We start from the raw sequence: 15,923 nt of genomic DNA, 5'->3' as shown, positions 1-15,923 counted from the left end.
CACTGGAAATCCGCATACTAAAGTTGATGAGATGGACCAAAGTCTTTGAGTGAATATTGAAATATGAAGTACAGTTCAGATCTGAGGACCGGAAGTTCTGAGCAGAATACAGAATGCAGAACTCGGCGGGAGACACTTGAGGCGGAAGACGAATATACCTGTAAACGTCCAACGATATCACCACTCACAACCATCAACATTAACACTGTGCTCTGAACTCACAACAATCCTGCACCTAAATGTTTGACGGTTCGGTGATTTGCATTTAAACACAAGAACTAGAACGAACACGAACAAAGTGAAGAAGGAGCATACCTTGATACGTGTTCACACCCATTTTCCATTGACAATTTCCATAACTACTGTCAACACTTAATACACAGACAATATCTATAAAAAATGGTGAAAAGTTGGCAAAATCAAATCTACCAAGACAGCAAACAAAGAGACTAAACTTACTTCTTTGTGGTACGAGAGACAAATCTTGCAATTTCTTAACAAAGTAGGGTTTATCTATTTTTCCTATACAGTAAACATACATGCTGACATATGTATATTTGATACCACTCCACTAAGATAAGTCAAGATTCTTCTTAGAGTATGCATCCATATACTCAAGTAGGCATGTATGGGCTTTTACACCTATTTAAACATTGATTAGCTAAATTCATCTTCAATTGATACTCGACCATCTTATCAAGTATCTCACGAGAGAGTCTCCTTCAGAGGTTCTGAGAACCGTTGATTTGCTCCCCACACCCTAGAACCCTTCAATCAGAGGTTCTTTCAAAGCCCAGCCAAAGTAGCAATCGTCTCTTCCTCCACAGTGAAACCGTCTCTCCCCTCAGACAGACAAAGACCTGCTGGATTATACCTCCCGTTCCCAGCTCTCCTCAGTCCTCAGCTCGTGCAGACAGACAGCAGCCGGGTTAAAGCGTTCCACATAACTGCGCCCATGCTAGCCAGTTCCTCTTCAACCCATGGGGCTTCAAGCACAATGCAACCGTGTGCAGCGAACATGCGAAGGGCCGTGCCGGTGCTACACCAGACCCGAGGGCAGCTGCACATGGAGGGGGTACGGGTGGTGGTACACCAGCTGGGGCTGGGGCTGGGGGTAGTAGTAGCTGCTGAAGATGGGCTCGGCCATGTAGGGGGCCGGCTGGTAGAAGCAGGTGACGTTGGCGGTGTTGGGGATGGCGTTCTGCTCGCCCAGCACCCTCAGTGCCAGCACGGTTATCATGTTGAGCGTCTGCCGGCGCTCGTGGCCCATCAGGCACACGGTGCTCTCGTCGATCACCCGCCGCAGCGTCATCAGGAAGTCGTAGCGGCTGGCCTCACCGCCGCCCACAAAGTGGCGCTGCAGGTACGCCTCGATCTTGCGCTGCTGCACGGCCACGTCAGGGAAGTCGATGAAGAAGCGCGAGCACATGTAGCGCTCCAGGGAGCGGATCTCCGCCTCGCTGGATGCGCGGAAGTTCCTTACCAGCAGGTCGCTGTACTTCAGCAGCCCCCCGCCCCGGATCTCCTCGGGGCTGTGGGTGGCAATGAGCCGACCCCGCAGGTGGTTCATGGCCTGCTGGAAGTCCCCGTACATGCACTCCGCTGCCACGGTGACCAGGGGTTCCCCTCCAACCCCCACCCAGGAAGACCCCGCAGCACCCCCAGGTGCCACATCCGTCGGTGGGACATTCTGATTGGTCGGCCCGGTCGGCGGGTCTGCGGACTGGACGCCTCGGGGGGCTTTAGGGTCCAGAGGTTCTGTAGAGAGGAGTGGCTGGATGTTCCTGGGTTCCACACTCTGTGGTACACCGGTCACTTCTGGTGAGGAACCCGCCGGACCGACCTTGACTTGTTCCACGAGGGGCCCTGAGCCTTGGGAGTCTGGAAGGGAAGGGGACCTGGAGCGGTGGTCCTTGACGCTGTCCGCCCGGGTCTGCAGGGTCTTGGGTATTTCGATGGGAGGGAACAGCTGTGTGGTCATCTCCGTCAGCAGACACCACTTCTCCTCGGGGGGGGGAGGAGGGGGGGACTTGATGAGGGTCTTGCGGGACATCTTCCTCTGGAGGATTGGAGACGGACAGAACTTTGGCACGGCACCCTGGGAGCCACTGCATGTTTTCTTGGCCGGAGGAGGGAAGGAACCTTCTAGACTCGGATCTTGGATGATAGAGTTGTTAGTCCTGAGGGTGGACAGACCTGCTTTGGGTCCAGCACCTTCCTTACGTTGGACCTGGATAATGTCCGGAACCAAGCTCAGGGATATTTCTGGGTGTAGGACGGACGCTTCTATCAAAGACTCAGACTTATACAACTCTTCGGTCTTCGGTGGATTCCGAGAGACCTGCTTTGCCAAAGGGTCCATGACGTCCACGGACGATGGAACCAAAGAAGGCTCTCTTTGATTGGGTTCCTCCTCCACCTTTTCCCCACTCAGATCTAACTCATGAACATCCTCTTCCAGTGGATCATCTTTAATCGTTTTCACCCTTTCTTCACTTTGAGTCCCTTCGGATCCAGCGCTCTCCGGTTCTGCCATCTGTTGGACGTCAGGCGGTCCACTTACAGCCTCCACCAACGGCTCCAGAAGATCCTTCTCGGACACAACAGCACCCTGGTTCTTCAACTGGTCTCCTCCTCCCTTCTCCATCATTAAGTCCCTTCCCTCGGCTTCGGAGAGACCCGGAGCGATCAGAGGTTCCGCCGCTTCTGTCTGCGGCAAGGTCCGCTGATCCAGATCGGCCGACCTCTCCTCCTTCGGCTCCATCCGGCCTTCCTGTCTCCTGTCGCTCTCCCAGTATGACTCCAGCATACGGTCTAGAATGATCTGGAAGGAGTCAACGCTGAACTCAAACTGCCTCCGCAGCGAGCTGACGAAGCGGAGGCCCACCGTCTGGGAGCGGTTGTTGGACAACACGATGAGGCTCCAGCGGTCGTGCTCGTTGAAGACCTTCACCATCTTCTGCACGTACGCCTCCTTCATGGTGAGCCAGGTGATCTTCCGGCGGTTGACGCCGCACGGCAGGAGGTCCCGCAGGACCCCCAGCACCACCTCCTTGATCACCTGGAAGTCCTCCTGGCGGGGCACGTCCACACCGAACACGATGTCCAGGTCGCGGCGGCCCAGGCCGTTGTCCCGCAACATCACGTGACTGGCCGAGGCGCCGTTGAGCCGCACGTCGCGCACCACGATGCTCCGCTCGGCCAGGCGCTGCCGCACCCCCCAGATCATGTCCTTGGCCCGCACCTCCAGCGTGGGGAAGTTCCCCCGGCCGTAGATGGGGAGCACCTCCGTCAGCACCTGGTCCAGAGCCTGCACCTGCTCCACTGTCAGGTTGTGGAACCGCTTGTCAGCTTGGAGATCCATCTTCTCGACCTGGAGAGTAATGACAAGGTTCAAGGCTGTTCGTCTAAAAGTATCACAGTGTTTCTCTAAAGGTATTGCAGTATTTCTCTAGAGGTATTACAGTGTTTCTCTCAAAGTATTGCAGTGTTTCTCTAAAGGGATTACAGTGTTTCTCTGAAGGTATTGCAATATTTCTCTAGCGGTATTACAGTGTTTCTCTGAAGGTATTGCAGTGTTTCTCTAAAGGTATTGCAGTGTTTCTCTAAAGGTATTGCAGTGTTTCTCTAAAGGTATTGCAGTGTTTCTCTAAAGGTATTGCAGTGTTTCTCTAAGGCATCACTCTTTCTCACAGTGAAGGACCAGTGAGTCCCTTTCGTGTGTCACGGTATATCTTTCTGTGGAGAAGAGAACCGATCTTTAGCATATCTGCAGAACCCTGCTTCTATTAAATCAAGTGAGGATGAAATCAACTGTCTGCAACGCCTTCATGCAGTAGACGCGTGGATAAACATGAGTTAATGATTAACTCTCTAACCTTCTTAGATTGTCCTGCAGTGAAAAACCAACCTTTCTCACCAACTGTCTATATAGTTTTGTTGGATAGCTTAGGGAATTATTTCAATTCAGATGCACAAAAGAGAAATACCAACTGTCTAAAGGTAAATTAAATACATGTTTAAAACGTAAGTGTAAATTGAGTTGCTGCAAAACTGCAGCAGAGAGGAGATAGCTATTGTCAGTTATTAAACTTTTCTAAATCCTCCCTCTTATCTTTAGATTGTTTCCATAACGAACTGAATGTGATGAAGTCTGAATAATACAGTGCATCTGCCCAGCGGCCTGAACAGCGGCCTCTGATGGCCAAGACGAGAACCGCCGCTCAGCGCAGCACGACTGTTGTGTTGTGAGTTGTTTTTAAAGATTGGACCACATGAGTCATAGAGGATCGTCACAGAGCTCCAGTCCTCGAACGCATGCAAACTGTAAACGCACCGATGATGTGAGATAATACAGCATGCAGAATGTAGACGTAACTCCTACATTTGGTCGTCGCCTGGACATCAATTTGAATACTTGTGACGGTGTCAGTTATTTAGTATTGTATCTCAGTTTTATATAAGGTGCCTGGCAGGCTTTTAGTCTTCGTTGTATTTGGTTTTCTTTATATTATTTATGTTCTTACTGAAGATATTCGCCTACAGCCAGGCATTCCACACGTCAAGTTTAACTTGGCTCATCGACGCAACGATTCCCAGCCGTCTCAGACTTCCCCAATGCACATAAAACACACAAAAATACATAACTCCGTTCACTCAAACACACACCACACACAAACGTAGGTTGGATCACTCACCTTTTTGTGGTCAAACAACTAAAGTGGGGAGCGACTTGTGATGACCGACGCGGTATCGAACAGGGTTCCTCTGGACGCTGTGGGAGCGACGCGCTGTCAGACGCACTGATGTCCAAGTTGAAGGTTACGCACGTTTCCCTCCGCGGAGGAGAGGGGTTTCCATGGTTATGACGCGTCACGACTCCACAGTCATCACGACATGGGATGCGCGTGTTCGCTGGGAGCGACGAGCGGTGAACTTTGAGGCGGGCGGGGGGCGGGGCCTGTGTGATAACGTCTGGTTTGATGGATGGGCGACAGAGAGAGAGAGGCTGCCGGTCAGTGTCATAACATTACAAGTTGTGTTGTTTCTACCGCTGAGCAACACGATATCAGAGAGTGTGAGTCATCCCCTCTCCTCCCTCCTCTCCCCTCCATTCTCCCCCCCCCCATTCTCCCCACTCTCTTCCTCTCCTCTCCCTTCTCTCTCCATTCCTTTCCTTCTTTATTGACTCCTCTTCTCCCATCTCCCCTCCCTCCCTCTCATCTTCTTTGCTCCTGTCCTCCTCTCTTCTCCTCTTCTCTCGCTCTCTCCTCTCCCCTCTCTCTCCTCCTCTCTCCCTCCTCTACTCTCACCTCCTCTCTTTCCTCCTCTCCTCTCTATCCTCTTCTCTCCTTTCCTATCCTCTCTCTCTCCCTCTCTCTCTCTCTCTCTCTCTCTCTCTCTCTCCCTCCCCCTCTTCTCTATTTCCTACTCTCCTATGTCTCTCTCTCTCTCTCTCTCTCTCTCTCTCTCTCTCTCTTTCTCTCTCTCTCTCTCCCTCTCCTCTCTCCCTATGTCTCCCTCCTCTGTCACCAGACTGTAATCATCGATCAGACTCCCAGGACCTCTTGGATACGAACACCGTGTAAAACGCAGCCACACTATAGAAACCAATAGTAGCTTGAATAAAAAGTGTGTGTGTGTGTGTGTGTGTGTGTGTGTGTGTGTGTGTGTGTGTGTGTGTGTGTGTGTGAGAGAGAGAGAGAGAGTGTGAGTGTGCATGCGCGCGCGCGTGCGTGCGTGTGTGTGACGTTCAAGGGTGCTCCTCGGTGGGTCTGACGTCAGTCTCGACCACGTGACGGCGACGTCACTGATATTTTGGTCAGTCGACCCGGAAGTGAGAGCGAAGACGAGGCGAAGCTAAGTTTTGATTTCCAGTTGTTGTTGTTGTACTTATTGGTCGAAACGTCGCTCCGATCGCTCGTCATCTTCTCTTTAGCTGAACTCCACCGAAACAAGTCGCCAGGATGTCGAATATGGAGAGTATCCTTTAAAACCTTTAAACCCCTTAAAACAGAGTCCTTTAAATAAGGACGTCGACTACTGAGACTGATCACCGCCGACTGTCTTACATATATATACTATCTTTATCTCTTTAGTGTATGTTCATGTCTTTAGTGTATCGTTATGTTCATGTCTTACGACTCTTTTGTGTCCAGTCTACTTTGCTGTCCTCGGTGTGTATTAAACTTCGGTTCGTGTGTAGTAACCCGGCCGTGGCTACAGTACTATATCTTTATATAATGTCGAACTGTACTTTATATCAAACTTTCAAACTTTCGTTCGTCATGAACCATGAAACTTAAAGACACCGACACCAGCTCCAACCCGGTGTCACACCGCAGTAGGCCTCCGACCCCCACTGGGCCCCACCCACAGGTGGAGGCACCGCCTGACGCGTCGAGTCACCTGACACCTGAGCGGGAACAATGAGGGTGACGTCACCTGACGTGGACGTCTTCATGACGTCATTATCGTTTAGCACGCACGCACACGCACACTTTCTATTCAAGTTACCATCGGCCGGCAGAGAGGAGTTAATCCTGTCCTCAATAGTCTGTGTCTTGTATGGTGGTGATGGTGATGGGGGTGGTGGTGGTGGTGGGCTGTTATTAGAGAGGGATGGTATCTCTGGCCGGCCTGTTTCATGGAGACCCCTCAGAGCCACAGGGGTGCTCATCCAGTCTGCGGTCGGTTCCTTCACCCGCTGCCCAGAACATCTCTTCAACCTGAAGTTCGCCGCCAAAGAACTCCAGAGAAACTCCAAAAAGTGTGACAAGGAGGAGAAGATCGAGAAGAACAAAGTGAAGAAGGTGAGGAGCAGTGGTCCAGGGCGGAGAGTGTCCCGTGGTTTTGAGCTGTTTCCAGAAGGTTCCTGACCTATGACCCCCCCCCTCCCCAGGCCATCCAGAAGGGGAACACGGAGGTGGCCCGCATCCACGCTGAGAATGCCATCCGCCAGAAGAACCAGTCGGTCAACTTCCTGAGGATGAGCGCCAGAGTGGACGCCGTGGGGTCCCGCGTGCAGACCGCCCTCACCATGAACAAGGTAGGACCTAGTTACTACTAGTACTAGTACTACTACTACTACTACTACTAGTACTAGTACTATACACACCATGTGGGGTCCTGCGTGCAGACCACCCTCACCATGAACAAGTTAGGACCTAGTTACTACTAGTACTAGTACTACTACTACTAGTACTAGTACTATACACACCATGTGGGGTCCTGCGTGCAGACCACCCTCACCATGAACAAGGTAGGACTACTACTACTAATTACTACTGGTACTAGTTACTACTACTAGTGCAATAGTACCATATACATCAGGGTGGACACCGTGGGAGTGTATTTTAATGAGTGAAGGTTAACTAGTGAAGGGATGGTAATAGGTTATAGGTAAATGATTGTGATTGGGTTTCACTGTGCTGACTGTTGCAGTGATTGGGTTTCACTGTGCTGACTGTTGCAGTGATTGTGATTGGATTTCACTGTGTTGACTGTTGATGATTTTGAGACTTGAGTGTTTTTGTTGCAGGTGACCAAGTCCATGGCGGGTGTTGTCAAGGGGATGGACGCTACGCTGAAATCCATGAACCTGGAGAAGGTTAGTCCCCTCTCTGATCCATCTGATTGGTCATTCTGGTCCTATGCTTTAATAAGAGTCCCTTCAATAATAACGACTGTTCCTCAGATCTCGATACTCATGGATAAGTTTGAGCACCAGTTTGAGACGCTGGACGTGCAGACCGCACACATGGAGGACTCCATGAGCAGCACCACCACCCTCACCACACCCCAGGTACACAACACACACACACCAACGCCACCACCACCACCACCACCACCACCACCACACCACCTCAGGTACACAGGTACCTCCACACACACACACACACACACCACCTCCACCCCACCCCAGGTACACAGGTACCTCCACACACACACACACACACACCACCTCCACCCCACCCCAGGTACACAGGTACCTCCACACACACACACACACACACACCACCTCCACCCCACCCCAGGTACACAGGTACCTCCACACACACCACCTCCACCCCACCCCAGGTACACAGGTACCTCCACACACACACACACACACCACCTCCACACACACACACACCACCACCACCCTGACTACACACATACACACACACACACACACACACACACACACACACACACACACACACACACACACACACACACACACACACACACACACACACATAACACCTCCACCCTGACTACATACACACACACACACACACACACACACACACACACACACACACCACCTCCACCCTGACTTCACATACACACACACGCACACACACATCCACACCAGCACACAGTCACTCGTACACACACATGCAAGCACGCCCCCAGCCCTCCTGGTGGTTGTTCTGTGATGAGGTGTGACTGATGTCTTGTGTTTCAGAGCCAAGTGGAGGGGCTGCTGCACGAGATGGCCGACGAAGCCGGGTAAATGCTCACCATCCGCCTGTTGATTATTCACCATCGTCCTATTTATTTTCATGATTTATTCACCGTCATCCTGTCTATTTATATGATCCCCTATATGAGAAATGAAGATGCTATATATATATACAGTATATCTATTTATCTATATATATATATATATAATATGAATGATGTAATGTTTGTGTCATTAGTGCTGTGGATGATGTAACGTGTGTTTCTGATGTAATGTTGTGTATTTGATGTAATATTGTGTGTTCCAGGCTGGACCTGAACCTGGAGCTTCCCCAGGGACAGAGCGGCTCTGTGGGGAGCAGCGTGGCCGCCGCCGAGCAGGTACACAGATACAGACTCAGATATATTTTATATAAATGTTATACGTGGTTATACACAAAGCAGGTAGCGATATACATACTAATATAAATATATATATTATACATGGTTATACACAGAGCAAGTAGACATACACATACTAATATATATTTATATATATTAATATATATATATTATACATGGCTATACACAGAGCAGGTAGAGGTATAAATAAGAAGACTAATTACTAATAACACAGAGCAGAGCAGGTAGACTCTATTATACTACTAGACATAATCATATATATATATATATATATATATACTTATTTATACATCTATATATACGTAATTATCCACAGAGCAGGTACACTTGGGGCCCAGTACGCTGTTATACTTTTAGACTTTTGTACTACTACTGTTATGTTCCTCATGTTCCTGCTTCCTGTTTGCAGGACGAGTTGTCCTCACGACTGGCCAAGCTCAGAGACCAGATGTAGGACACGTCCTCCAGCGCACCACCCTTCTCTACTCCATCACGGACGCTCTCCCAGGATGCATCTGTGTACTAGACGTCTCCTGTTGTATGTTTAGGAGCGTATGGTCACTGCTGCTTTATGGTTTCCTTCATTGTATCTCTGGTAGCAGTGTATTTATGACGTTTGAATCATGGGAATTCTCTTTTCAACATTTGGGTTTATTTGTATTTGTTTGTATTATTTACCAGTTAAGAGTCTATTCCGGCACTCTGTGGGGCTCAGAGGAGACGGGGACGTTCTCGTTAACAAAGTTATGGTTTAACTTTAAATAACCTGGGGGAAATCCGTTCCTCCATGTAGTGAGGAAGAGCTTTATCAACAACCGAAAAAGGATCCCCATTTCAAAGTCCTGTCCGATGTTTATCAAATGTATATCGTCAGACCCTGTTGTCAGGACGACTGCCTATATGATGCTTGCTGTACTCCTTGTGTCAGGGATCATGAGATGAGGGTGCATTTTATATAACACTTTTATCCTTTTTGCCTTGGTTTTCAATAAATTCATTATAAAGCCGGTGACATTTTCTTGTGGTCTTTGGGTATTTTAAACTTTGTATGTTACAGTGGATTTTATTCACTTGAAAAATGACAGTTGCTATCAAAAGGGTTGAATTCGGTCGAAGGGTGATAGTGGATTATCTACTTTTGTCACTACTCTGTTCCTCTGCCGTGTTCTCGTAGTTCAACAGATTCGATGTCAGCAGCGACATTGGATGTCAGGCTCGATGTAGCTTCTGTCGCCCCCTAGCGGTCACCACTGGTTATCAGTGGATGTCCGGCTCGGTGTTGCTTCTGTCGTCCCCTAGTGGCCACAACGAGGAACAGGTCATGTGACAGCCATAAATAACAAAATCATGTGACTGTAGCGCGTAAACAGGAAGCAGCTGATCTGGACTTCTGGCTGCCTGGACCAAGTAATGTTTATCAGGATTCCTTCGCATGACTTATCACAGATTTATATAAAGTAGAATGGGTAGGATTTTATCTGCCTTGCAAATTGGTCTTCGGACGTTTAAAAAACAGCTATCCGACCTGTCACTGGTTGTGTTTATGTAAATGCGGCTAGCATTAGCTTCACGGTAGCATCGAGAGGGAACGCTAGCTACGGGGACGGTTGATGATGTGGGTCAGGTGTTTAGTGATGATCGTGTTGGATGGTTTCACTTATCGACTCGTAGTGCACCGAGTAGGACGTGTAACTCGATATTTTATATTTAGCGTCCGGGGTCCGAACCAGCCGAGCATAGACCCCCTGGTGGCTGGTCATCTGTGTCGGTGCATACCTGGGTGATGGGTCTAAATATATCATATAGATCTTATGTCTTGCAAATGTTATATGTCTTCCCCAACCGCTGTAGGACGTGTGCGGTAACAAATCTGCTGCTTCAACAACATCAAGTTCAACGGGAGGATTCAACAGTATTACGGGATGTCGAGCACAGCCATGAAGAAGAAGGTGCGTTCTCGGTAGTTAGGGTTACTGGTCCAGTGGTGGAGGACGGACGCATCGATCTGACCCGTCTGTGCTCTCTAATCGATCCAGGTCCTGCTGATGGGGAAGAGCGGGTCCGGGAAGACCAGCATGAGGTCCATCATCTTCGCCAACTACATCGCTCGAGACACCCGGCGTCTGGGGGCGACGAGTGAGTTCCATGACGTCACGACCTCAGTGTTTACAGGGTTCAAGTATTGCACCGATTAATAATGTTTCTTTCTAACTCGTAGTTGATGTGGAACACTCACATGTGAGATTCCTGGGGAACCTGGTTCTGAATCTATGGGACTGTGGAGGGTAAGTGGAGTTCATAATTTATATATATAACAGGACTGTCATGACACCACATTTCAGTCATATTTAGTCACAAACCTCCTGGGTTGTGGGAGTCCAAGACCCTAACCACGAGACTATCCTGACCCTATATAGGGTAATGTTTTATCAATGACCTGGATGATGTATGTCCTGGACAGCTTCATAGAGAACTAGTTCAGTAGTCATGATATTGATATCAGAAATATATAACATGTACATATGTGTATTCTACCAGCCTGGACAGCTTGATAGAGAACTAGTTCAGTAGTCATGATATAGATATCACATATATAACGTATATAACATGTACAACATGTTTACCTCCAGCCAGGACACCTTCATGGAGAACTACTTCACCAGCCAGAGGGACAACATCTTCCGTAACGTGGAGGTGCTGATCTACGTGTTCGACGTGGAGAGCCGGGAGCTGGAAAAGGACATGCACTACTACCAGTCCTGCCTGGAGGCCATCCTGCAGAACTCCCCTGACGCCAAGGTCTTCTGCCTGGTCCACAAGATGGACCTGGTGCAGGAGGACCAGAGAGACCTGGTGAGACCCCCCCCCCCCCCCCCCCTGTGTGTGTGTGTGTGTGTGTGTCACATTGTAGTTTAGGTGTGTGTGGATCCACTCCATCTGACCCTGGTTCTGCTGTGGTTCTGCTCCAGATCTTTAATGAGCGCCAGGAGGACCTGAGGAGGCTGTCCAGACCACTGTCATGCACCTGCTTCAGGACGTCCATCTGGGACGAGACGCTCTACAAGGTTATCTTCATCACACCCAGAAGAACCGAATCCTCCTCATCTTTATTTACTGTCATTTACACTTCTTCTTCTACAAGTTCTACACAGGCCTTCAGACGGCTCCGAGCTCAAACACACAAACCACAGTAGAAAGAACATTAGATCAGAGACATGGAAAAGCTGTAGAAAAAGTGTCTTAACAGACCTTTCAGAGATTTAAATGATAGCAATACTTCAGCTATGTAGTGGACCTTCACTGCCCTCTGCTTGGAGCCTGATGATGATGAAGATGATGATGAAGGCGGATCTGTTCTAACACCTCTTCTCCGCCCCTCTTCCCCAGGCCTGGTCCAGCATTGTGTACCAGCTCATCCCTAACGTCCAGCAGCTGGAGACCAACCTGAGGAACTTCGCTCAGATCATAGAGGCGGACGAGGTGCTGCTGTTTGAGAGAGCTACGTTTCTGGTATGCTGCCAACACCTTAGCACCACACATATTGCGTTCCACTGAGTTCATCCAGTAGATACAAGGAACAAGTAAAGCATTGTATTTAAACTTATGTAAACTCAAACGTGTGTGTGTGTGTGTGTGTGTGTGTGTGTGTGTGTGTGTGTGTGTGTGTGTGTGTGTGTGTGTGTGTGTGTGTGTGTGTGTGTGTGTGTGTGTGTGTGTTGCAGGTGATCTCTCACTATCAGTGCAAAGAGCAGCGCGACGCCCATCGCTTCGAGAAGATCAGCAACATTATCAAACAGTTCAAACTCAGCTGCAGGTAACGTACTCTAACCCTTACCCTAACCTCAAGGTCCCTTAAGGTCTCACCTTAAGCCTCAAGGTCTGTCCCTTAAGGCCTTACCTAAAGGTCTGTCCCATAACGGCTTACCTTAAGGTTGGTCCCATAAGGCCTTGCCTTGAGGTCTGTCCGTTGAGGCCTCACCTTAAGGTCTGTCTCTTAATGCCTTACCTTAAGGTCTGTCCCATAAGGCCTTACCTTGAGGTCTGTCCGTTGAGGCCTCACCTTATGGTCTGTCCCATCAGGTCCTGTACTCTGCTTAACGTCCACCCCTGCTCCCCTCTACCTCTTTCTGTCTCTTAGTTTGAGTGCTTTCTAAATGTTATTATGAGATATTTTTATGGGTATTTGATAGCTCTTGGAATCTACGGTAGGGTTTCATCATGTGATCAGAAGTTCCCTTTAAGAACCATCCTGGTACTTGGACCAAACATTCTACAATAACGTGTGAAAAAGCACCAAGATGGCGGCTTGGAATGTTTGTGTCCAGAGAAGCATGACATTAATGACTAATGATTAATGTGTTTTCATCTCACAGTAAACTAGCCGCCTCCTTCCAGAGTATGGAGGTGAGGAACTCCAACTTCGCCGCCTTTATCGACGTCTTCACCTCCAACACCTACGTCATGGTCATCATGTCGGACCCCTCCATACGTAAGTACACCACCCACACCCACCTCCAACACCTAGGTCATATCATCATGTGACCCCTCTATACTTAAAGGTGACATATTATACCACCAGGTGTGAGTGTGATTAGTCGTTACAAGCCGTTTTGAAAATCTGCCTCTTCTGACATGTGTCCACCTAGAGGTGTGCTGGATAGATCCGTCTACCAGCCTATACAGTGGACTGTAGCAAACGTTGCTTATCTATCTGTGATACATCTAGGTGGACACGCCCACTTGTGATGTCAGTAGACAGTAGTAGTAGTAGTCAGTTTTTTTTAAATGGCTTGTAATGGCTTGTCACACTCACACCTGGTGGTATAATATGTCACCTTTAAGAACACCACCCATCTCCAACACCCACGCCATGCAATCATGTATACGTACGTAAGAACACCAACTACACCCCACACCCATTTGAGTGGTGGAATGGATGTGCACTGGACAGTTACTTACATCCTTAGTTAGTTATTTACTTACATCCATAGTTATTAGTTAATTACTGACATCCTTAGTTACTTTTCTTGTGGGTGAGGTCATTATCTCAGGCCCTTAGAACTTTTCAAACCTTTTCAAATACGATTTTAGATAAAGAATGCACCATCTTATGAACATCTTATAAGTCTGCCGTCTTATAAGTCAGCCGTCTCCGTATGCATATCAGTGACCCCACGGCACCCAGGTGGGGGACCCCCTAAAGGTGTCCCTGTCTCCCCTGCCCGTGTGTGAGTGTTGACGTGTTTGTCCTCTGTTGCAGCGTCCGCAGCCACTCTGATTAACATCCGGAACGCCCGCAAGCACTTCGAGAAGCTGGAGCGGGTCGACGGACCCAAACACAGTCTGCACATGCGCATGCGTTAGCCAATCGGAATCGTGCCTGCGGTTCTGATGGACCAATCGGCATAGAGAGACTGCTGCAGGCTGTGTGAAGCCCCGCCCCCCCCACTCCTGTGTCTCGTCACACTCAATCAGTCGTTGTTTTTATGATCGATTTTATCTGGAAATCCTCTTTCTACCGCCGCCCCGCGGATGGACTGGCCATGACCTATGACCTTGTGCTCCTCAGAAATTTGTTACATATTAAAGAAGGACAAAGAATGCCCCTGTTTGCTGTTGTTGAGATGACCTAAGATGTAATGTGTTGGGGTCAGGGGTCATTGAACGCAGTTGTGTGGGGAGGTTGGGTAGGGGTGCGACAGTCCTGGGTGGGACATGATATTGATAACGTCAAATGTGATATTTCTCACCACAGGCCATAGTCCATCAATGGTACAACGATATTTATTTATATTCATTTTCACCTTGGAAAAAAGGGAACCTTAAAAGAATGCTAACCGCTTATTTGACCAGCTGTACGTAACGCATCCGGTGGGAAGGAGTGAAGTGGACTTTGACGCACAAGCTTCGTTTATTTATTTTTACATTTAAAATAGGCTACTAAATATTATTCCAGCGTAATAATTTCTGTTTATTTTTTTAAATCCCGTAAATTAAATTGTACCGCGTCTACCAACGATTTTTAAATACCAGCGGTTTTTTTTTGATCCAGTGAGGTCTTCGTCCGCACATCTTAATTAGTCGACTCATTAGGTCCAGGGTCTCATTAGGTTCAGGTACATTGTGTCATTATTAGGTCCAGGGTCTCCCAGGTCGGCGGGTCTGAGCGAGGACCAGGAGGTGGTTCCCCAGCCGCTTCAGGGTCTCATTAGGTCCAGGGTATCCCAGGACGGCGGGTCTGGGTGAGGACCATGAGGTCGTTCACCAGCTGGTCTCGGGTCTCCCAGGACGGTGGGTCTGGGTGAGGAAAAGGAGGGGGTTCACCAGCCGGTTTCAGGACCTGTTGGCGGGCTGCAGAGGACCGTGGTTCACGGTAGGTTTTGTACACCATATGTTACGGTAACGTTACACGGCTGTGGTCTGGTCCACCGCAGGGGGTCGACAGCACCCAGGATAACTTAAGGCTAACGGTTATTGTTTATCATGTAACGTTTTAATGGTTATTCATAACGAACTAAAACCGTTAGAAAGTCTACGTCGCCATCTTCTATATTTCAACTGTTTGCTATAATGTGTCAATATAGATTAGGCCTATTGCGGTTGAAAGTGCGGCTGTTTGTCCATTTTTCTTGTTTCGTATTCTGTGTAGTTATTTTAATCGGCAGTTAATACAGAGATAAGGTTTACAATATTGTAGTTTTCTATTGTAAAATAGGCCCACGTTTAGGAATTTCCCAGGTTCCTGATAACAGCTCTGGTTAAGACCTAGTTAAGACCATAACTCTGGTTAAAGGTCCCATGGCATGCTATTTTATGGATGCTTTAATATAGGTGTTAGTGGGCCCCTAATACAGTACTTGAAGATCAAGAAATTCAGCCTTGGTGCAGAGTTACAGCCACTATATTTAAATAATAATATATATATAATAGAAATAATATATTATATTTAGATCTATATAATATAATATATATTATCATGGTCAAAAGCTGTTTGCGCCTCCGGATGATATTATGAATCTCAAACAACTGTGTCGGGTTCTCAGACGCCTCTGGTTCTTCCACTTCCACGTCAA

General features: G+C 48.4%; 3 protein-coding genes across 3 annotated transcripts; 2 read left to right on the top strand and 1 right to left on the bottom strand.

Moving 5' to 3' along the window:
- Positions 1-1,039: 1,039 nt before the first annotated feature.
- On the bottom strand, positions 1,040-3,364 carry LOC311353950 (uncharacterized protein; the record flags this gene model as incomplete). The annotated part of the gene is made up of 1 exon (XM_084473736.1): positions 1,040-3,364. The coding sequence occupies one exon, from the start codon at positions 3,362-3,364 to the stop codon at positions 1,040-1,042; it is 2,325 nt and encodes a 774-aa protein (XP_084329862.1).
- A 2,471-nt stretch (positions 3,365-5,835) lies between these two features.
- Positions 5,836-9,859, top strand: chmp1b (charged multivesicular body protein 1B). The gene is made up of 8 exons (XM_084474176.1): positions 5,836-5,982; positions 6,715-6,812; positions 6,902-7,048; positions 7,541-7,609; positions 7,697-7,804; positions 8,453-8,496; positions 8,757-8,829; positions 9,260-9,859. The coding sequence occupies exons 1-8, from the start codon at positions 5,967-5,969 to the stop codon at positions 9,302-9,304; spliced, it is 600 nt and encodes a 199-aa protein (XP_084330302.1). The 5' UTR covers positions 5,836-5,966; the 3' UTR covers positions 9,305-9,859.
- A 333-nt stretch (positions 9,860-10,192) lies between these two features.
- On the top strand, positions 10,193-14,453 carry rraga (Ras-related GTP binding A). Its single transcript, XM_084474707.1, has 10 exons — positions 10,193-10,257; positions 10,702-10,799; positions 10,887-10,986; positions 11,069-11,135; positions 11,481-11,703; positions 11,820-11,915; positions 12,238-12,360; positions 12,573-12,664; positions 13,224-13,339; positions 14,111-14,453. Exons 2-10 carry the CDS (start codon positions 10,773-10,775, stop codon positions 14,212-14,214), a joined length of 948 nt encoding a protein of 315 aa, XP_084330833.1. The 5' UTR covers positions 10,193-10,257; positions 10,702-10,772; the 3' UTR covers positions 14,215-14,453.
- Positions 14,454-15,923: the final 1,470 nt, after the last annotated feature.

Source organism: Micromesistius poutassou (genome assembly GCF_964030765.1).
Source record: "Micromesistius poutassou genome assembly, chromosome: 10".
Lineage (NCBI taxonomy): Eukaryota > Metazoa > Chordata > Actinopteri > Gadiformes > Gadidae > Micromesistius > Micromesistius poutassou.
Note: the sequence above shows the minus strand (reverse complement) of the source record. Positions and strands in the feature narration are given on the sequence as shown.

Coding starts and splice junctions, on each gene's coding strand:
- rraga (XM_084474707.1), top strand. CDS start 10,773: ATGTCGAGCACAGCCATGAAGAAGAAG. Junction 10,800..10,886: donor GCACAGCCATGAAGAAGAAG/GTGCGTTCTCGG, acceptor TAATCGATCCAG/GTCCTGCTGATGGGGAAGAG. Junction 13,340..14,110: donor CATGTCGGACCCCTCCATAC/GTAAGTACACCA, acceptor CCTCTGTTGCAG/CGTCCGCAGCCACTCTGATT.
- chmp1b (XM_084474176.1), top strand. Junction 6,813..6,901: donor AGAAGAACAAAGTGAAGAAG/GTGAGGAGCAGT, acceptor CCCCCTCCCCAG/GCCATCCAGAAGGGGAACAC. Junction 7,805..8,452: donor CCACCCTCACCACACCCCAG/GTACACAACACA, acceptor CTTGTGTTTCAG/AGCCAAGTGGAGGGGCTGCT.